At 40.7% G+C, this 22,412-nt stretch overlaps 2 protein-coding genes across 3 annotated transcripts in view; one reads left to right on the forward strand and one right to left on the reverse strand.

Moving 5' to 3' along the window:
• Positions 1-22,412, forward strand: part of LOC144079002 (cadherin-4-like) — a 248,095-nt gene that overhangs the window by 221,221 nt on the left and 4,462 nt on the right. For both annotated transcript variants that reach the window (XM_077607562.1, XM_077607632.1), the window contains 6 exons: positions 1,308-1,564; positions 6,009-6,151; positions 14,972-15,211; positions 17,453-17,689; positions 21,000-21,139; positions 21,227-21,391. In XM_077607562.1, coding sequence (XP_077463688.1) covers positions 1,308-1,564; positions 6,009-6,151; positions 14,972-15,211; positions 17,453-17,689; positions 21,000-21,139; positions 21,227-21,391 — 1,182 coding nt within the window. The remainder of the gene's footprint in view (positions 1-1,307; positions 1,565-6,008; positions 6,152-14,971; positions 15,212-17,452; positions 17,690-20,999; positions 21,140-21,226; positions 21,392-22,412) is intronic.
• Positions 1-22,412, reverse strand: part of LOC144079136 (cadherin-like protein 26) — a 233,655-nt gene that overhangs the window by 151,431 nt on the left and 59,812 nt on the right. The window lies entirely within an intron of this gene.

Below are 22,412 nucleotides of genomic sequence, written 5' to 3' on the forward strand. Positions count from 1 at the left end.
TGATTTGAAATACGAGTAAATTGACATACAAGCTCGGTCCCGGAAAGCATTAAGCTCGTATCTCAAGGTATTACTGTAACTATGAACTGGTTAAAGATGTGGAATTTTTTTCGGAGATGAAAATCTACATAACTTCAGTCGTTTGATTTTGAAACGCTCTGTATTGACACAATTTCAAAAGTTTTGTGATTGTAGGTATCAAAAATAGAACAACAGCTCTGATTTGGAACACATCCATTATTGCTTTTGGAATGACCCCTCCTGTCCAAAACGTGGGATTAAAAGTCTTCCGACTCACAACTATACACAATGACTGGCAAGATTACTGTACTAATACGGTATTGATTTCCCAATTAGATAGGCAGCAATCTTGCTTAACAAATAACACAAATAATTTTGTATAATTCCCTCTGGAATCTGACTCGTTCACGTTGGAATTTTGATTTTTTTTTTGTTATATCTAGAGCAGTGCATATTATCCATCCCTCACACTCCCCAATGTAAAATTGTGCAGGCAGCCAAATAGCCACAGGTTTCCATAGGGAACCATGGGGTATCATGAGGAAATCATAAAATAAAAGATAGTATTCCCTCCTGGGAATGACAAGAAATAGAAAGCCTCCATAGGTAAACAGAGAACTACTCCAGGGAACAGCAGCATGGTTCACATCAGAAATCATGTCTTGCGTAAAGTCAAGACATTATAAGAGACCCACTTATTTCCTCCAGTGTGTTGCTGGTGCACACAGGATGACACCCACCAACCAGATATGGACAACCTCCCATGGGGCACCTAAGCCATCTGTGAACAAAACCAAAGGTCTTAACTAGAGCGTGTCATATTTACAGATCTCTCTGGGGAGATGCCAAGAAGTCATTCACATTTCAGGGTATAGATAATAGGTTTGACAATCAACATAAGTGAAAAAAAATACACATGGAAATACACAAATAAAGAATTTAATGAGTCATTAAGGTATGTAAATCAAAGATGATGAACACAAATCAGCAGAGGATGGATGGAAGTATGGGAGAGGCAAAATTTTAAAGGATCCAGTGATGGGCAATAGTGGAAGTAGCAGAGTTGTACCTATTTATGTCTTTCAATGTTTTGTCTAAATCTGGATCCTAGGAAGAGTTGAATAATGGAGATCAAATACACATTACAGCAAATACCCGCAATGCCTCCTCATAGTGCAACGTTAATGACACCTGCTTGGCTGTTATTGTATGAAAATATTGCTAAGTGAAATCGAGATCAAAGCTAACCAATTACAATTACTCTTCTGCTTTGTCCTTGCTTCTAGTCGGTTGACTTTGAGATGAACCGAGCCTTCATGCTGACAGTTGTAGTGTCCAACCAGGCCCATCTGGCCAGTGGGATCCAGTCCTCCCTTCAGTCCACGGCGGGTGTCACCATATCAGTGCAGGATGTCAATGAACCCCCATACTTCCCCACAAACCCAAAACACATCAGATTTCAGGAGGGCGTTCCAGCCGGCACAAGTCTGACAACCTTTTCGGCCACGGATCCCGATCGACTACAGATGCAGCAGACAATCAGGTACAGTGGTACCTCGACATACGAGTGGCCCGACATACAAGCAATTCGAGATAAGAGTTAAATTTCAGGCAAATATTTATCTTGAGATACGAGACAAATTTTGATATACGAGCAGACAGCGGTCGCGAGATGCTGCTCATAAGAACATCATGGGCACTGTCTCTCTCCCCGCAACTCCCTGTAATGTCTGTGGTCGTAACAGTCTCTTTGTAATGTCTCTGCGAGCACTGGGTGGAGCGTTGCATTTTTTCAGTGTTTTTTTTACCGTTAGTCAGTGCGAATGGCGTATATACTACTTCTCGTTGGCAAGTGGCTGTGTGTTATCCTATTGTGAGGGCATTTGTGTGCATCATTTTGGGAATATTTTGAAAGGAATACAAACTCAAACAACCCTCGATATTGACTGAAAGTCAGTGTGGAGGTGGGGCAAAAAGAGCCAACCCGGGAGAAGAAAGGTATCAAAATGTCAAACTAAATTGGAATTAATTTTAGTGTTAGGTTCGATTAAACTTATTTTTGAGTGTCTGCATCGTAATCCAAGTTCATTTAAATTTGTTTATGTTATGTTACAAGCGCGTTGCCGTGCAAAAAGTCTATCTCTCCCCCCCCCCCTCTCTCTCTGTCCCTCCCTCTCTGCCCCCTTAGAAATCCGTATAATTTTAGTACTATTAAACACATTTTAGTAATATTAAACCACTAGTTATGTGTTACTTTGTTAATAGATGGCGAATTAGAACAAATAAAACATTTTTTCCAATCCTGTTTTTGGTGTTTTTTCAGAGGGTTGGAACTAATTAATTTGTTTTTAGTTCATTTCAATGGCAATCGTTCGTTTGAGTTACGAGAAAATCGACATACGAGCCCGGAACGAATTAAGCTTGTATCTTGAGGTAGGTACCACTGTACTAGCAATGTATGTTCATTTAGAGAATGTTATTTCAGCACATTTTTTAGTAAAGCCTGCAGTGTGTTGACAACAAAACAATAGACTCCATGGACTATATATAGTGAATCTTATTTGGTCTTAATTTATATCCTAACTTGAATGAAAATTATATTGAAAAATACTGAAAAACACTATGCATCAGATAGGGATCTAAACATGACACTTAAATCATTTTGTATAATGTGTGATTTATACTGCCTTTTTTTGCATCCGACAAAGATACGTTTGTCAGTAGATGATGAATACATATGACACAGTGTCAGGATATAAAGGTTGTTGAAACATCTAAAAGTGAGGTGGTGATAAAAGGAGAGTGAAAAGGGACTTGAGCGTGTTCGCTGACACTGGGTCAAGGTTTATACTTGACAGGTGCTTATCAAAGGAAAGACAGGCTGACAGCATCCTGTTGGGAACAGGAGGAAGGCAATGTGGACAGTACTCGGTGGATGCACATGTACGTGAGAGGAAGACTCATGCATCACTTGTCAGACACCTAACCAGTAAGGTCGAGACATGGGACTGGGGACACAGGCATAAATGATTACCCAAACCACCTTGCCTAAGCTGGAGACATGCATTTTTCATCCTCTAGGTCAGGGGTTTGAAAAATAAATGTCATATTTCTTCCTGCAGCTTGCTAAGATCACTCATCTGTCCGGGATAATCATATCATAAGCATAACAACCAAGTCCCAAATGAGAGAAACCTTCAGAAGGATGGAAGTTTTACTCACCAACAAAATCCTCGGTTACTAATGATTTTCTGGCTGCAGGAACTCTTTGTCACATACACAAATTCAAAGTTTGTCCCAGACTTTACACCAGTTTATTTTAGGGGTGAAATAGTTTGTTTTAAAGTCAGTATCCGGTGGAAATATAGGGTACTGCAGAGCTTTCAAAGACTTAGGTCATGTTTTCTTAGTGGTTGGGTGTGTTTTCCCTGGTGTGTCCTGTCCGTGTGATTGCGAATTTGTTTCACATTTGTGACCCAGGTGTTCGCAATTGTCTTATCAACCCCTGTCTGTGTATTTAAACCTTGTGTCTTCGTCTGTCGGCCGTGCAATCATTTTCTGTCGTTAAGTTGCCTCTTGCCGTTATGCGTCTTTCCTCGTCATTATGCTTCCCCGTTCATTTTTTTTTCCAGTTTTGGGTTTGTAAGGTTTTTTCTGTTAGCGTTTTGTATTAAATCTTACATTTTGACCACAGCACTTTCCTTTCTATGCCCGCTTATACTTGACAGGAGAGACAGGCTGACAGCATCCTGTTGGAAACAGGAGGAAGGCACCGTCTGTGTGTTCATAACAAATTAATGTTACTGCTTGTGTTTTGTTAGATCAACAGCTCTCTTTGTATTAAACTTATCATTAATGTGTAGACTTACTGGCTCTCTTTTATCCATTTGAACATTTTTACAATTGTTTTCAACTATTCGATTTTTATTCAACTATTGTGTGTAATACAAGTTAAACTAATCATTTTGATTATCCAAGAAAAGGATTAACGTGCACACTGAGCATAATGTTACAGCGGGGGACAACAGTGAATAATGCTTTCATGAATATGACAATGGTACATAGGTATTTTATTTATTCTTTCATCTTCCATTTCGCCCATTCTTGAAAAGCTTGTGGGGGTTGCTGGAGCCCAACCCAGCTGTCTTCGGGTGAGAGGCCAACTACACCCTAGACTGGTCTCATGTTTGTCTTAGGGCGCACAGAGAGATAGACAACCACTCACTCTCACAATCACACTGCCACCAAGTGGGAATCAAACCCAGACTCCCTACACCAAAGTCAGGTGGAAGAAACACTGCACCACCGGGTCACCCTAGATTTTTTAACATAGATCAAATATGTGGTGATCAAAATCTGTATATTTAGCAGTACCAAGAGTGAAAAATTAATAACCAAAATATGAGCATTTAATCAATAATGCAATCAAGACAGCTTTCTGAATCAGTAAGACCCACATATTAAGAGAAATACAATCAGTTCTGGCTTTGTAACACAGGGGCTCCCAATAAATTATGATTTCTTGTTCTTAATGATCACTACACAAACACCCATATCATAATAATACATACAGCCTTTCCTGCAAAAGACAACCAGCGTTAGTAGAGCAATAGGAAAGTAATATATTACAAAAATAAAATAATAAAAAACAATCACTTACTAAAATGTAACTATGTTACTTTATAAAACAACAAAAAATCATTTTTCTAAGTATCTGTGGTAACCCTACTCAGAAAATGTTCACTTGCATGCGTTTCTTCCACTGAGCCATTAAAAAACAAGAAACATGTATCCAGGAGACTATTGATAGATTGATTGTAGCATCCCCCCCCGACAAAATAACCATTTCCCTTGTCTCACTGCCTTATGCCCCCAGCCCCGCTGTGATGAATTCACTGTATTCCAGGTAAGGACTTTACAGTCCACCTGATTGTGTCCGTAGGCTTGCCTGGCCTGTGTGAAAGCGTGGGAATGTCATCTTTGTGAACCCTTTTTGAAACATGCTGTTTCACTCAGTATCATGCTCGCTGCCTGCTGGGAAAATCCCAACTCTCTTGCTGGAGGATAAGGATTATGTTCTCCTGTCCACTGCATAATTTCCCATCCTCCAATTCCAGAAAACAATAAAAAAATCACCTCTTTGTGAGACAAAACATGTATGGCAATGCAATTGCACACAAATATGTCTGAACATAATGTACAATGAGCTGCTAATGTATGTCAAATTCTACTGCTGCAGAATATTTTGCGGTCAATGGCAGTAAATGTGGTAAAGGCCAAGATTCCAAATGCTGTCAAATGCCAAGCTGGAGTGAAAGTTAACTAAAAAGAATGTAGTTGACTTACTCCATCGCAATCCCATGCAGATGAAAATATACTGGCAGTAATAGGAAAATGTATAAACACAGAAGTAGCAATATGAGGTAAGGCATTGCAGGTTGAAAGATAGATTAGGGTAAATTACAAGTGTGAAATGAGACAAATGTGGCAGATGAGAAATCCTATGAGTCCTCCTTTGCCCATTATCTCTTAGTCCATTTTCATGTTTAAAGATCACTACACAGATGCAACCAGTAGACTGGAACCAAAAAATGGGCCTCACATTTCTGGTCACTTGTGGCACCCATTCATATTATGCAGGCCTCTACAGATATCCAGCTATAATAGCACTAGCAAGCAGTTATACCTGCTCTCCCTGAAACAAACCCTTCTGATACTGCACAAGAAGATACACAAGCAATTGTAACAGTGCTTAACAAGGAAGGTAATTGACCACAAAGTGTAGTAGATAGGAGTGAAAATCGGGTGAAATCGACTGTAGGCTGTAAGCTCTGGAAAAGAAGTCAATAAGGAATTAAAGTCCGTGAAGGTTAGGGACTCATGACTTAATAGCACTGTGTGAACGATCTATATATGCACATGCACAAGTAAGTGTATAAATGCTTGTAAACACCAAAATAGACTATTGTCTTGTGTCTTAATTTTAGGTACTCCAAGCTGAATGACCCTGCAGACTGGTTGTTTATTAACAGAAGCAATGGGCAGATCATGACCACGGCAATCCTCGACAGAGAGTCTGTCTTTGTCAAAAACAACATATACGAAGCTACGTTCCTCGCAACAGATAATGGTAAAAACCTCTTCATATACTAAGCATGATGTGATCAGTACATTTCTCATTTGTATCTAGACCCATTACTCCTGTTACTTTTTTCTAGTGGTTCCTTTACTTCTATTATTGATCATCACAAACACTAGAGTTATGACGAATCATAAATATCAACACAATAAAGAAAATTATACTTCTGCTTGTGACGCCACAGAGGACATAAATGATATAGCTGAAGCTCTGGACATGAAGCAGTGCTGTTTGTCCCTTTTTCAGATTATTTGAAAACTGTTGATCATGTCACCTTAATGAAAGATTCCAAAATGATCTTACCAACAGAGCCTGGAAACGCAAATTAAGAAAAAAAGCATCCCTTTAGGATCTGTGCTCGGTCCATTGTTATTCATTGATTCATTTTCCGTACCGCTTATCCTCCATCGTTATTCATTATTTACATAAATGATCTTAGACAAAATATTTTAAATGGGGTGGCCCGGCGGATGAGTGATTATCGTGTTGGCCTCACACTTCTGGGATCCAGGGTTCAAATCCAGGTCGGTCCACCTGTGTGGAGTTTGCATGTTCTCCCGGAGCCTGCGTGGGTTTCCTCCGGATACTCCGATTTCCTCACACATTCCAAAAACATGCATGGTAGGCTGGTTGGACAATCTAAATTGCCACTAGGTTGCCCTGGCTACCAATTCAGGATGTCCCCCACCTTGTGCCAGAAAGTCAGCTGGGATAGGCTCCAGCACCCCTGCGACCCTTCTGAGGATAAAGCAGTTCAGAAAGTGAATGAATGAAGGAATATTCATTCATTGGGTTGAAGACACTGTTATATACTGTTCAGTACCCACTTCTGCTAAGACCTCTGAGTTTTTACAACTTGATTGATCAATGTTGTAATCTGCAAATTGCTTGTAAATGCAGACAAAACAAAATGCATGTTTTTTTTGTTAATTCAAAGACTGATTAATGCTATTTGGATTTAATTATTTATTGTGACCGGATGATTCGCCCAAAGACGTTTCGCCGACGGACGTTTGACAGACGGACAGGTCGCCGAATGGACGTTCCGCCGAACGTTTGTGGGACAGACTGAAAATCGTCTCTTCTGTTATTTAATCCAAATATTTTTCTCAAGACTGCTTTGACCAAGTGACAAATGACATTTTCACCTTTGCATGCAAACCAAGACAAAGGCTTTAGCTGTCGTTGTTGTCTCGGCCAGCTTCGTCCAAAGTGCACCATTAAAAATTAAGTTTTTATTTTCAAATGATGAAATAATAGATTTTCAATTGCCAGGTTTGTTTATAGAGTCAAGAGGTCGTAAAAGTAAATATTTATCATTCATTAGTTCCTATGTGAATGGAGCCCAAGATGCGTCCATGCAAGGATTGTCTCTCCTTTTCTGCGTCACAGGGCCGTATTATGGTGCAGTTTGAACTAGTATGGTACAATTACATTTTGTAATGACGTCTTTTTTTAAGAAAGCTGATGGCAATGTTACATAAATTATTTATTTTTGGTACAATTTTAATACTTGAGGATCTGTATGATTCTTGATTTCCCCTTTTTTGAATACTCTTCTACAAGATTCTATCATTTAATAGGTAAGCAAAAATCCTTTAAAGGCCTTTAAAGGTGAATTTAAATCTGTATGTTTTGTCCACTTCTGAAGGCATTGTTTGGGCATCATTATTCTGACAAGCTGATGACCTGTTGTCCAAACAAATTGTTGTTCAAATCCAAGAACAATGTTGAGTTTTTAATAACCACTCTAAGGGAGTAACAGTTCAGTCTGTTTTTTCTTTCAGATTTACTCAGTCTAAATATCACTCACAAACAACATTCGTCTGCTAATTCATTCCAAATGATAGAAAATATATGTATTTTAATGATAAGATTTTTCTAAATGAATTAAACAATGGAAGAATGTAGGTTTGAAGGAAAATGAGGACATTGCATCAGAAGGTTTTGTGGTGCACTCAAGAAGAAATTGGAATAAATCTGGGTTTCACACAGTAGCTGATCCTCCGCTCCCTCTTATCGTCCATGCGTGCTTTCCCTCTCATCCATCCAATCCATTTGACAAATATATCACTTGCTGCGTCACAGTTGAGAACATCAGCACCGCTAAAATGAGAACAAAATCACTGCAAACCAATACATGTCCTTTTCTCAAGTGTAAGTGCAGACTAGCTTTCCCACCAACAGATTTTCTCCCATCCAAATGACTTTATCAGTGACAGGCAGTTGACTGTTTATTTTAAATTGACTTCACTCTGAAATATGTATTGCTTTATGCATGCATGTCCGAATCTTCTCCTTCGAAATATAAGAGAGTATCAAGATGTGTATTTGGAATGATTGACAGCAACAAATGTATACATACAAAAGTGTAAACTGATCTGGCCCCCGGTTGACACCCACATATAGTTTGGACTTTGCAGACTTTTAATTTATTGACAAATTTAGCTTTCCCTGTGATTTCAAGGTATTTAAATTCAATGTTAACACCTTGATGCAACAATAAGTTCTTTAAAAATATATATACACTGTCCTTTCTCACCAGTTAGTTAAGGGCCAACCTGCCACCAAGACCTGCTAACATCCTTCACTTTTAAGTTGTTTACTATTTCAGGACTTGATGTGATTGATGACAGAATGTGGTTTCAGTCATCATGAGCTGGCAGAATTTCAGGGTTAGCTGCATGTAGACTTTGTAGGCGGTGCTGATGTTCCAGCCATCACAATGTGATGGATTATGGAAGAATTAAGAAGTCCAGTAAAACAGTGAGTAGCAAGGTGGCATGGGGGGGTGGTGACAGTCAGATGCAAGTATCGTATCTCCTTCAATTACAGTTTTTCCTTAACACAGTCATATCACCTCACACCCTCTTACACACTTAGTAGTACCTTCCTGATGGTTTTGTTGATGTGTAAATATGTGATTTGCAGAACACAAACCAGACTTACCACTCGTATTTTTTTACCGTGCCTCAATATGCCTGAGCCGCTGTCATAGAAAAGACAGAATACAAATCCTTTTGAACAATTTACACAAACATAATTATTTATTTAGCTGGTTAAAACCCACATAATTCTCCTATCAACCCTGGCAAGCTGCTTCAACTTGTCCCCCATACATGGCTGGGATTAGGAAAGCAGTGGCATGGAAAAATGAGGATGTGTGAGTTTCCCTATGATTGTGTGTTCGGCATTTGGCTACCGGGTGTGCTTTTGTCTGCATACTGTGAGACTGTGCAGATAGTGTGCAATGAATGTGCAGGTAGCCACTAGTAAACAGTTGGTATTATGTAAATATGGGTCAACACAGGAACTTATTGAATGATTTTGTTGAAATTGAGCAAAAACTCTTATTATGCATCACATTATCTTCCTATTAACTCATTTACTGCCACTCAAGGTTTATGTGTGGTAATCACAGATTTTTACACACTACGATTGTAGATAGAATCAATTAAAATGTGGCATTTTTTCACTTGCCATTTTCAGCTGTTTTGGCATGGATAATGATAAATCTGACTCTACAAAGTCCCAAAGTTTTAATGTGCCTCATTGGAGTTTGGTCTATTCCCCTTGTGGTTTATTTTGAATTGTTTTATTAAGAGAAATCACCTAGAGAGAAGAATATTTAGGACATGGGTGGCCAAGTCCGGTCCTCGAAAGCCCATATCCAGTCCACTGGCCTCCGATTGGCTCCAAGGAGAAGAAGAATCTCCACATAACCAGAAACAAAGTTACCGTGCTGTAGGCGAACATTAGAGCCAACCTAGCGGCGTAGTGGCCATTGTGTGTTATACTTTTATAATTTTAAAAGGTTTAAGGCAGGGGTGGGCAAATCGGTCCTCAGGGGCTTCTGTGGGTGCAGGTTTTTGTTGCAACCGATCCAGCAATTACACTTTAACCAATGAAATTTCTGCAGAAAACAAGAAGAAACTGACTGCATTCCACTGATTGCACTTGTAGGACGCCAGATTGGTGAAAAGGTGTCCTCTTTATGGGTTGGAATGAAAACCTGCACCAACTGCTACCCTCTGTGGAATAGTTTGCCCACCCCTGGTTTAAGGATTAGTATTAAAGATGGCATAGCAAATCACACTAATTCAATGTAAAATATGCTTATACCAGTGGTGGACCGTCAGGGCCTGCAAAGCCTTCTCTGCTGGCCTAAAAAAATATCTGAATCACAGACTGATGTTAATTATGTTTTGTCCACGAATATATTAAATAATTCGAAATAGTCTGTCAGCTTCCTTTCATTGCTTTTCCCCTGGTTGCGCTGCTTCCAGATGTGTATTTTCACATTTAAGCATCTAACCAATCACATTTCAGCTATTTGTTGCCAGGGTCAGAAATCTGCCTTGAGGTCTTCACAATCAGTTCTGCAGGCTTTGCTGCATAAAACAAGCGTCGATAAAACTGTTGCTTTAATCAATCAGATTTCGAGTTGGCGACACCAATGCCTTCTCGCAGGTGTAGGGATACGTCATTGCCTTCTCGCAGGAATAGGGATATAAAAAAAAAAAAAAAAAAATCAGACTTAGGCTTGTCGTCATCATTGACTAGACAAAAACCTAATTGTCATCATACCCAGCTGCGTATGACAAAATTGAAGGTGCTTCTCCACGAAGTGCACTTTTCTCAGGCAAGAGTTCAGACTTGCTGGCATTCTGCCGTGATGGATACATCGCATCACCTCCCGAGCGCAACCAGCTCCCGGCGACTGCGAAGGATTGCCTCACCGATGCCAACAAAGAATAAAATGGATCACTTACCTCCCACTGTCTTCCTTACTTACCTAGTCAGCCAGCAGGAGGCAGATCGCCGCCCAACGTCCTTCATCTATCCTCACCCCGAAGTTGTTACACCGAGGGGATTGTGTGTCGTGCTGCTGCAGTTTAGAGTCCTGATGGCTGTGGGGAAGAAGCTGTCCTTAAGCCTCTTTGTCCGTGCCTTGTGAGACCGGTAGCGCCTGCCAGAGGGAAGCAGCTGGAACAGGTCGTGACCAGGGTGGTCCGGGTCCCCAACAATGTTCCGAGCTCTGCTGATGTAACGAGGGCTGGCAATATCTTCCAGTGAGGGCAGAGAGCAGCCGACGATCCTCTGGGCAGTGTTGATCACGCTCTGCATGGCCTTTTTGTCTGCTGCCGTGCTTCCAGCGTACCACACTGTGATGCCGTATGCCAGGATGCTCTCCACAGTGACTTTATAGAAGGTTACCAGAAGCTTAGTGTCCAAGTTATTCCTCCTGAGTACCCTCAGGAAATGGAGTCTTTTCTGGGCCTTCTTCACTACTGCCGTGGTGTTTGTGGACCAGGAGAGCTTGTCCGTGACGTGGACCCCCAGGAATTTAAAGGACTGGACCCTGTCTACACGAACTCCATTTATGAGGAGTGGGGCCAGATCTGTGCTCTGTTTGCGGAAGTCCAGGATTTTTTCTTTAGTTTTTGTGTTGTTCAGTGTGAGGTTGTTCATCAAGTACCACGAAGACAGTTTGTTGACCTCGTCTCTATAGGCCGCCTCATCCCCTTCTGAGATGAGTCCGACCACAGTGGTGTCATCAGCAAATTTGATGATGTAGTTGGACTGGTGGGTTGGTGTACAGTCATAAGTGTACAGGGAGTACAGAAGAGGACTCAGTACACAGCCTTGAGGGGAGCCAGTGCTCAGTGTAATGGAGGAAGAAAGGTGGGAACCAAGTCTAACAGTTTGTGGTCGGTTGGTTAGGAAGTTCTTTATCCAACAGCAGATGGAGGAGGATAGTCCGAGGTGGGAGAGTTTGTTAGTCAGAATGTCCGGTTTCATGGTGTTGAAGGCTGAGCTATAGTCAATGAAAAGCATCCTCACGTAATTCCCATGGTGTTCCAGGTGTCTCAATGCTGTATGTAGAGCAATGGTGATAGCATCCTCAGTGGACCTGTTAGCTCTATAAGCAAACTGGTGAGGGTCAACTGAGGGAGAGATTGTATTCCTGATATGGCGGGCTATCAACTTTTCAAAGCACTTCATGATCACAGGTGTGAGAGCAACAGGCCTATAATCATTCATGCTGTCGATAGTTGGCTTTTGGGGGACAGGAATAATGGTGGCAGATTTCAGGCAGGATGGAATGATGGATTGTTGCAGGGAACAATTGAAGATTTTTGTGAAGACTCCAGCCAGCTGGTCAGCACAGGCTTTGAGCACCTTCCCAAGTACTCCATCCGGTCCCTGGGAAGGTGCTCAAAGCCTGTGCTGACCAGCTATGTCATTGCCTTCTCGCAGACGTAGGGATACGTCATTGCTTTCACCAACTATGATTGGCTAGTGATAGAGTGGACTAGCCAGAGCTACCAAACTGTATCTGGAGCGAGCTGCACAAGCAGATATATTGTTGTGTTGATTTAATAGCGGTTTTGTCAACCTGCAATGGCTGAAGGAGGAGAAGAAATGGATTTGTTTGCAGATTTACTATCAAAGCCATTTTCAAGATGGACTTTTTAAGAAAAAAAGCTGGACATCATTAAAAAAGGTCGGACAACTCCGAAGCAAGCAAGTGTTGTACCCTGTATTTTTTCTTGAAACACAGGGAGAAATAATCAGAATAGCGATTTGTTGTTGCTTCCTCAATCCAACTTTACTGGTATGAAGGAAATCTCCCGTGTTGGCCAAGCTATGTGCTCAACAAGGCATCAATAATCGAATACCGATATACATCCAATCCAAACTAGTTGCACATCCCCAACATGCGATCGTTAATAAATTAAACACTTTAGCATGTCACACAAGCCTGTCACAACCGGGAACGAACATTTTCAGCACTAAATCGAATAAAAACGACAGCACAGGCCGACTTTCAGCATTAGCTTCGATGGCGATAGAAAAGAAGGAGGAAAGAAAGGAGGATGGATATTGTGTATAGGTAAAAAGGATTTTTGGTGAGTAAAGTATGGCTATATTCCTAAATTATATTTCAAATCAAAAATCAAAACCAAAAAGCCTTTATTGTCATCATACACAGCTGCGTATAACGAAATTGGTGGTACTACTCCACAAAGTGCAATTTCCCAGTAAAAAAAAACATAAATAGTAATATAAAAGTATAAAAAGTCACATCCTGGCTCGGTAAATTCTAAAATATTGCACAATCTAAGATATTGGGCATTGTTATTGCACACCCCAAAGTTATTGCACAGAAGGGATTGTGTGTCGTGCTGACGCAAGTTCAGAGTCCTGATGGCTGTGGGAAAAAAACTGTCCTTAAGTCTATTTGTCCGTGCTTTGTGAGACCTGTAGCGTCTGCCAGAGGGCAGTAGCTGGAACAGGTTGTGACCAGGGTGGTATTGGTCCCTGACAATGTTCCCGGCTCTGCTGAGGTAGCGAGGGCTGGCAATGTCATCCAGTGAGGGCAGAGGGCAGCCGATGATCTTCTGGGCGGTGTTGATCACTCTATTTTTATTTTATTTTGAGGGTCTGCTGGGAATGCCCAGAGTGTCCACCAGACGTTTCAACCCCAAAACCTACTGGTGTACGCACACCAGCGGTAAGGGATGCCATCAGGCTGAAAGAGTAACAGGCACCGTATCGATTGGACGATTGGTGCAGCATCTGCAGTGATGCAGACTCTCGATCAGTCTATCGTGGTGAAGCCGAAAGGCAAAGCTCTCCTTTTACCGGTCGATCCACGTCCCCATCCTCATATATGGTCACGAGCTGTGGGTCATGACTGAAAGAACAAGATACCAGATACTGAAATAACAGCTTCTCTCATGTCTGGGACGAGGCGGGAGACATGACTCTTCCTTAGAGATAAGGTGAGAAGTGTGGTCATCTGGGAGGGTTCGAGAGAGATTGAGGGTCAGATGAGTTGGCACATGCATCTGATTATGATACTCCCTGGACGCCTCCATTCTGAGATGTTAAGGGCACATCCCACCAGGAGGAGGCCTCGGGGCTTACCTGGGACACGCTGGAGGGATTCTGTCTCCTGGATGGCCCGGGTACACTTTTAAATCCTCCCGGATGAGGTGGCTGGGGAGGGGGAAGTCTGGGCTTCCCTTCTGAAGCTGCTGCTCCCGCAACCTGACCTCAGATAAAATGAGATTAAACCATCAAAACTCTTGAATAAGTGGATGATAATTTTACGTTTGTTCAGCCTGCCAAAAAATATTGGAGACCATTGTTAGGCTTCAAAGATAGTTTATGTCTTCAGTGCATTGCGTTACTGGCAGTACTATTTTGGAGTAGGGAAATGTTCTAAGATGTGCCAACCATGAAGCAAACTGGCATTGATACAATATACTTTCAGAGATGAAACTTAGTTAAGAAGTGTTTTCAAGGCTTTTTATGTAAAAAGTGAGAATATAGAACTATAAGAGAACACCAAATTCAGGACATATTCATCACTTTTATTATATTGGCAGACAAAAATGCATTTATTCTACATTTTTGGTAGTGTTTAAAAAACACAGGCAAGGACTTGTTTTATTGTATTACATTCATCATTATGCAGATCTTTTGGTGAGCGAAGAAGAGCTGCAGCCTCGTCTTTATCGACCCTGATGCGTTTGATTTGCCTGCAAGGCTAACTGAGGAGTTTTTGAGCACCGCTGTCAAAAGTATTTCTGTCAGAAAGAAACTCCCTTCCCGTTCTACAAACAGCATCATGACCTCTTCATCTTCATTTTGTCCCCCCTTTGCTATTTGGGATTCAATCCGTCAGCCTTAAACTGATGGGCCCAAAAACATCAGCCCCCTTCCCTTTGCTTTTCATAGTGCCTATCTTCTCTTGGCATGTTTTCCTTCTGACATGATCCCTCTTATTTTTGCTTTCAGGCTCTCCTCCAGCCAGCGGGACCGGCACACTGCAGATCTATCTGATAGATATTAATGACAACCCTCCAGCGCTCATTCCCAAGGAGTCTCAGATCTGTGAGCAGATGAACAAGAATGCCAACGGTGTCAACATCACTGCCATGGACGCTGATACTGACTCCAATGCTGGGCCTTTTGTCTTTGAGCTACCTACTTATCCTCCTGGCATCAGACCCAACTGGACAATTACACGAATCAGTGGTGAGAGACAATCCCAAAACATCCAAATCCCTCCAAATATAGGACAATATTTATCCGTCATAGAGAATCTCCACTCCCTCGCTTTTTCATTGGGGAGGCTAGCAGAGGATGAAAATCTATTTTTTCCTCAGGATCAAAATCAATTTGTCATTCGCTTGCAAAAAACGCATAACGTATTCACTGCCATTGACAGCAATAAAGGTAAAATTAGTTTGATCTTGGATGGCTGACATTGAATAATCATGTTTCAGTGTGAATGATCAAGATAGATTGGATGTCTATTGCTATCAGTGGTAGACAGAAAGTTATTTCATTACAAAAAATAATTAAATAAAAACATTAAAGCTGTGACAACAATTGAAGGCCTTTCAACTGTTTGTGTAGTTTCATTGTTGGAAGATATAAAAGCCTGTAACCCTGTAAAGCGTACACCAGAGGTGCTCAAACTTTTTTTGCTCCAAGATCTACTTTTCAAGGAGCCAACATAGTGCAATCTACCTTTTTTTCCAGGCCAAGGAAAAAGCTCAGGAGTTATGTAGTTTGATATTCTTTTAAACACTGCATCATGTGGGGATGTAGCAATCGTGCTTGGACGCACGATAGCGGTGTTTGGAAACTTAAATCCCATATCAATTTTTATACATTTCAATACGAGGATAAAATCTTACTGCCATGTTATCTACTAAGTCGAATTTGGCGATCGACTGGTAGATCGTGATCAACGTATTGACCACCGCTGGCCTAAACCATTAAATAAATGATTGAAAATTAAAAGGAAAAAAAACAAGTTCCCTTGGAAGAAAACAAACAAAAATATGATAACAAAACATCAGGTCATGGCTTTATATATAAAAAAACATCTACCTGTACATCAAATATATATGTATATATATATATATATATATATATATATATATATATATATATATATATATATATATATATATATATATATATATATATAGTTGATGTACAAGTAGGTGTTTTTACCCTGCTTGGCATTGCTGCCTGCCGCACCTCCTCCAGTGCCCACGGGTCAGCTGCAGGGCCATCAGCCAGGAACCACCGCTGATGTTTCGCTCCTTTAATCCTGGATCATCTCCGGGTAGCGGAGCAGTGACAGAGACATCTCCCTGTCACCTCCTGCAGCTGATAGCTGTTGTCTCCTGCAGCCGTTGTTTATGTTAGCTGTTGTTGCTCCTGTCCTTCCTCCTAAGCCAGAGCCAAAAGTTGCCTTACTCTGCCACGAACGGCGGGCAAAAGGAGATTGAAAAATCTTGAAACATGGAGAGTGGTTGTTGTGAGACAGCCAACTAGAGTGTAGTAAAATTCTCAAGCAAGAAGCAATGCATCGCGACAATTTCAAAATAAAATAACGGATACAGGAAATCTATTGACGTTTTCGTAACTTGGATTTTGTTTTGTATTCTTGAGGCACTCATTTGCATTTCAAAAGGTTTCACAACCATAAAATGTCGTACCTGGAGGCATTCATAAGTAGAGATACGACTGTATATATAATTTCTTGGAAAAAATAGTAAACTGCTTAAAAAAGGGCTAGAAAACCTATACATGAAATTTGATGCCTGTGCCTTAGGAAGGCAATTTAAAAATAAATTCTTTATCATCATTACTTCTCATTCAGATATATTACAAATAATTTAATTGTAGAGCTTGGTCTAATTCACAGCTTTTCTACTACTACATAGTAAAAACATGTCTAACTATCCTTTATTTATTCAATTTAGGATGTCTCAAAATAGAAGAAGCTGGGGATTATCCCAGCTGACTTAAAGGAAAAGGCAATCAATCACAAAGTTACACTTAGAGACCAACAACCTTTCATGCTTATTTTCACACCTGAGAGGAATTTGAACTCAAGCACCTTCATATTTCCAGTGACGTAATGAACCCTTGCACCATCAGGTGCAAAATAATTCTGCAAAACCATTTTGTATTGTTAATTATTGTACAATTGGAAAAGCAAATATTTGTCGTCAATTCTACCTCCAAGTCTCGACAGCCCAATGTCAGTTTGTGTTTTGTTTTGTTTGTTTTACACCCAGAATCCCCCAAAAACTGTTCATTAAAATTAATTGATCTAAATTTACCATAGCTGTCTTAATGTCAGGACAAGTAAGTTATGGAAATGGTGTGTGCTTGTACATAAATGATAGTGTTGTTTACTATATGTTTTAAATATTTAGCAAATTTGACAATGTTTTCCTTCCTCTTACACAGGTTACTATGCCCGTCTCAGTCTGCGGTATCAGGTGTATTTGGAGCCGGGCATGTATGAGGTTCCCATAACTGTGTCAGATTCTGGAAACCCTACCTTGTATAACAGATCAGTCATCAAAGTAAAGGTTTGTCCATGTGATCCAAATGGAGACTGCACCACTGTAGGCGCTGTGGCAGCTGCCGGCCTGGGAACCGGTGCAATCATCTCCATCCTGATATGCATCATCATTCTGCTCAGTGAGTATCGGTTGCACAGATCGCACAATACCTTGCAGCTTTTTGACTACCATAGACACCAAAACACATACAGTAATACCTCGACATATGAGTGCACCGACATACGAGCAATTTGAGATAAGAGTAAAATTTCGAGCAAATATTTATCTTGAGATACAAGATACATTTTGATATATGAGCATGTAGCGGACGCGAGAGGCTGTTCATAAGAACATCATCGGCACTGTCTCTCTCCCCGCAACTCCCTCATGTAATGTCTCTGGTCGCAACTCCCTCATGTAATGTCTCTCTGGTCGCAACTCCCTCGTGTAATGTCTCTGCAAGCACTGGGCGGACGGAGCGTTGCATTTTTTCTGTGTTTTTTTACCGTTAGTCAGTGCGAATAGCGGAGCTTGTTCGCTAATACGAGAGGAGTACTACTTCCCGGGCAAGTTGGCAAGTGGTCGTGCGTTATCCTATTGTGAGGCCATTTGTGTGCATCATTTTTGGAATATTTTGAAGAGACGACAAAAGCAAACAACCCTCGATAGGTTGCATCTGAAAGTCAGGGTGGAGGTGGGGCAAATAGAGCCAACTCGGGAGAAGAAAGGTATAAAAATGTAAAACAAAATTTGAATTAAGTTTAGTGCAAGCTCTGATTAAACTTATTTTTGAGTGTCTGCATCGTAATCCAAGTTCATTTAAATTTGTTTATGTTATGTTACAAGCGCATTGCCATGCAAAAAGTCTCTCTCTCCCTCACCCTCTCTCTCTCTCTCTCTGTCCCTCCCTCTCTCCCCTCTCCGAAATCCGTCTAATTTTAGTACAATTAAACACATTTTAGTACTATTAAACAACTAGTTATTTGTTACTTTCTTAATAGATGGCGAATTAGAACAAATAAAAATGTTTATACAATCCAATATCCTGTTTTTGGTGTTTTTTCAGAGGGTTGGAACAAATTAATTTGTTTTTAGTTAATTTCTTTAGGAAACGTTCATTTGAGTTAAATTGACATACGAGCTCAGTCCCGGAATACATTAAGCTCTTTTCTCGAGGCACCACTGTATTTAAAATGAACGATGGTGATTGGTTCCAACCTCGTGTTCAGGCTGCCTTAGCAACATTACTGACCCCTGGGTAGACTTAACTTTGATTAATAACAGCAACAGTTGCCTTACATCCTACACATTCAGGATAGAAAACATTGTATATAGTCTGGAATTGCTGCAATTCATCAATGATAACGGACGTTTTTTTTTTCCATTTACGTCTGACAACTGAATTCAAAACTGATCTGTTTTTTTCCTATGAGGTTGGGTATTTTTCTCTATGTGTACTATTTTGTTACTGTATTAACACGATTAACACGAAAACCCACTTGTTTTACAAACATAATATTAGGTTAACAATGCAATCCTGCGTGTTTGTTTCGTATTTCATTGAATGCCGAGATCTGAATTAGATTTTCTTTGACACAATATGACGTGAGGTTTGGACAAATGATTTTCAGATTCTTAAAGAAAATGGAGGTCCGACAGCTGAAAATCTTGACATTCCCCAACAATTGGAAAAAAGTCGCTGCCAGACCTAGACAAATCAATTTTTGCTGCTAAGGGATTTGAAAACACATTGTTGTCCATTTTATCTGGACAAAACAAAAACATTGAAGAGACACCTGATTGTCTCTTCATATTACTGTATTTTTCAATTCAGTCCCAGTTATTTTCATACAGCCCTGTAACAAATGATAATAAGATTATTCAAAATTGATAACATTGTGTGGTAATGATTTTTTAATTATTATTTCTTCAGTGTTATAAGGATCATGATGATCATTCAAGGTCATACACACACATTACTTCCACATTCATTTTCCACACCGCTTATCCTCACGAGAGTTGCGGGGGATGGTGGAGCCTCTCCTAGCCAACTTTGGGTATGGGGCAAGGGACACTGAATTGATGGCTAGCCAATCGCAGGGCACAAAGAGATGAGCAATTTAGTGTTCAATGAGCCTACTTCAATGGAGTGAAAAAAAGAAGTGATTTGTAATCAGAGAATTTTGGTAGTTAAAGGTAATATATTAAAAATTATGTGACATCATAGCTAGCTACATTTAAATGTGACAATATATTTACTTTTCAGTTTAATTCAAAAATAAATTATTTTTCAAACAGTGATTTTCAGATTTGCATTACTCCGAATCTGAAACGTTACCACGCTTTTATTATCACCGATTTAATGTGCAGATGTTTGGGTCACATTTGCCAAATGTGTTTTTATTTAAGAAAAAAAAAGCATTATTCAATACAAGAAACAGAATCAAAGCAGTTCATTTGCCAATTGGGTATGATTGGTCTTTCCACCGGGATTCTGAAGTCTTTGCCAGCAGCAGCACATGAAATTCCTAACTAACTAACCTAAATTGAATGCCAAGACAGTTGAATAGTTTTTTATTCATTCATTTTCCGAACCACCTTTGCTTACAAGGGCCGCAGAGCATCCTATTCAGCCAACTATGTGCACCAGGAGGTGGACACCCTGAATCGGAGGCCAAGACTACTGAGGAACTGTGCGGATAAGCTTGGAAGAGTGACTCTGCATATTCTCTACCTCGGTCTCAGTCTGCAGAAGTTTCCCATCTTGTGGAAGACTTCCTGTGTGTGGTTCCAGTTTTTGTCCAACTTTACAACGTCTGTATCCGTCTTTGCTACCGCAACCAAGATGGCGCCGTACAAGTGGCAGCCGGTGGCGGTAGCTCCGTCCACTCTTACTCATTTTTGTGTTGTTGCTGCTTTTCTGTCTTAATGATTTGATTTGGTGATTCTTTATGATCCCATTTACTTTGATTTGATTTGTACTTTGTGCTTTTGCTTTGTTGTTCTGTCTAATCACCTTCTTGCTACTGTCACAATGAAATTTCCCGAATACGAGATGAATAAAGTTGTCCATTTCATACTGAGGGGCAATTTAGAGTTTTCAACCAGTTTAGCCTGCTTGTTTTTGGGTTGTTGTTTTTTTCTCTCCACATCCTCCCTACGATTGCCTTATTTATTTTATCTTGTGTTTTTAACATCAACCTGTACAAGGGCGTAAAGATGGGAATTAGCCTTTGGCTACACACTCAAACTCAAACCGAAGTACCTGGAGAAACACAGGCATGTCTGGGGAGAACATGCGAACTCCACACGCAAACCACTCGGCCACCGTGAAGGCCCAATTTACCTAAAATGTAACCAAGACTTTGATTTCCCTGGTAGATGAGGTTCAATAAAAAACAAATTGTATTATCTCAACCACTGAGCATACATTGTTTGTTTTTTTGCAGGCATGGTCTTACTGTTTGTGGTGTGGATCAAGCGCAGGGAGAAAGAGAGGCACACCAAACAATTGCTCATTGACCCCGAGGATGATGTCAGGGACAACATACTGAAATATGATGAAGAGGGAGGTGGAGAGGAGGATCAGGTGAGATCCCAAGTGACAACAGTCTCGTGCGCACTCTAAAATGACCTCTTGTACCGATTACCTCCGTGTCACTCTACGGACTTGTAGGACTACGACCTGAGCCAGCTGCAACAGCCCGACTCTTTGGAACACATCATCAGCAAACCTCCTGGTGTCCGCAGGGTGGATGAACGGCCAATCATCCCGGAATCCCAGTACCCTATTAGGCCTGTTGTGCCTCATCCTGGCGACATTGGAGACTTTATACATGAGGTGAACACTCGAGAAAGAAAAATCGGCACGTGCTGTTACAATTGTCTTCGGCAGACTTGCTTTTCACTGGCCATATACGCTACATTTCCATGTTCAGTATGTGGTCTCTATTTTGGCCATAAATAGAACCAATTTTGCTGATTTTTAGTTTTGCTCATCACGTGAGCTTTAGATTTTTGCATTCACAAACACACACGCACCCACACAACTTGAATGTCGGGAGGCACGCTGATGTGAGAAAATGCTGATTGATGGATTCGTGACACTATGTTCACACTCGAGAGGTGTTGGCAGCTGTTCAGCTTTGATCTATCCAACCTTGTCTCTCATACACACACACGAATACCCACACACCCTCCTGAACTTGTTCCAGCAGCCTGTTAATACACAAACACAACAAACATGCATGTTCCCTGCCACCCACTGGGTCCCATGGGATAAAGGCAGTTTTGGTTCTGTCCGTTGCTTTTTTGTGAAGTAGATGCTGTCGCCGTCACCTGCCCAGCTTCCACTTCAAAACGCTCATTTGTCACACTCAGAAGCAGGTGACCTTTAAGCATTGCCCAAAAAGACACACTTATTAATTATACAGGAATTCACTGGAATTTGTCTTTTTGTGCGACTTCATTTGGTGACTATCCATCATCAAAGTTGTTAAAAAAGGAAACATTTGTTTATATATTTTAAGCGGTGGTTCAAGATATGGCCCCAAAATATGATATCATACCCAGACCGTGACCGTACGTTTCGCCAACAGACATTTGGTCGACGGACGTTTGGTCGACGGACAGTTCGTCGAACGGACGGTTCATGATATGGTTGTCCGTCTCCTTGTGCCATGCGATTGGCTGGCAACCAATTCATTTTGTCTCCCAATTTATATACTGTACTGAAACTATTCGGCAAAATACTTATTAGCATAAACTAATCTTGATGAGTTCTTGGGCATTTAGGTTTTGAAAATATTGAATTATGGGCGGCCCAGTGAGCACGTGGTTACAGAATCTGCCTCAGAGTTCTG

The sequence above is a fragment of the Stigmatopora argus genome, chromosome 1 (genome assembly GCF_051989625.1).
Source record: "Stigmatopora argus isolate UIUO_Sarg chromosome 1, RoL_Sarg_1.0, whole genome shotgun sequence".
In the NCBI taxonomy this organism is placed as follows: domain Eukaryota; kingdom Metazoa; phylum Chordata; class Actinopteri; order Syngnathiformes; family Syngnathidae; genus Stigmatopora; species Stigmatopora argus.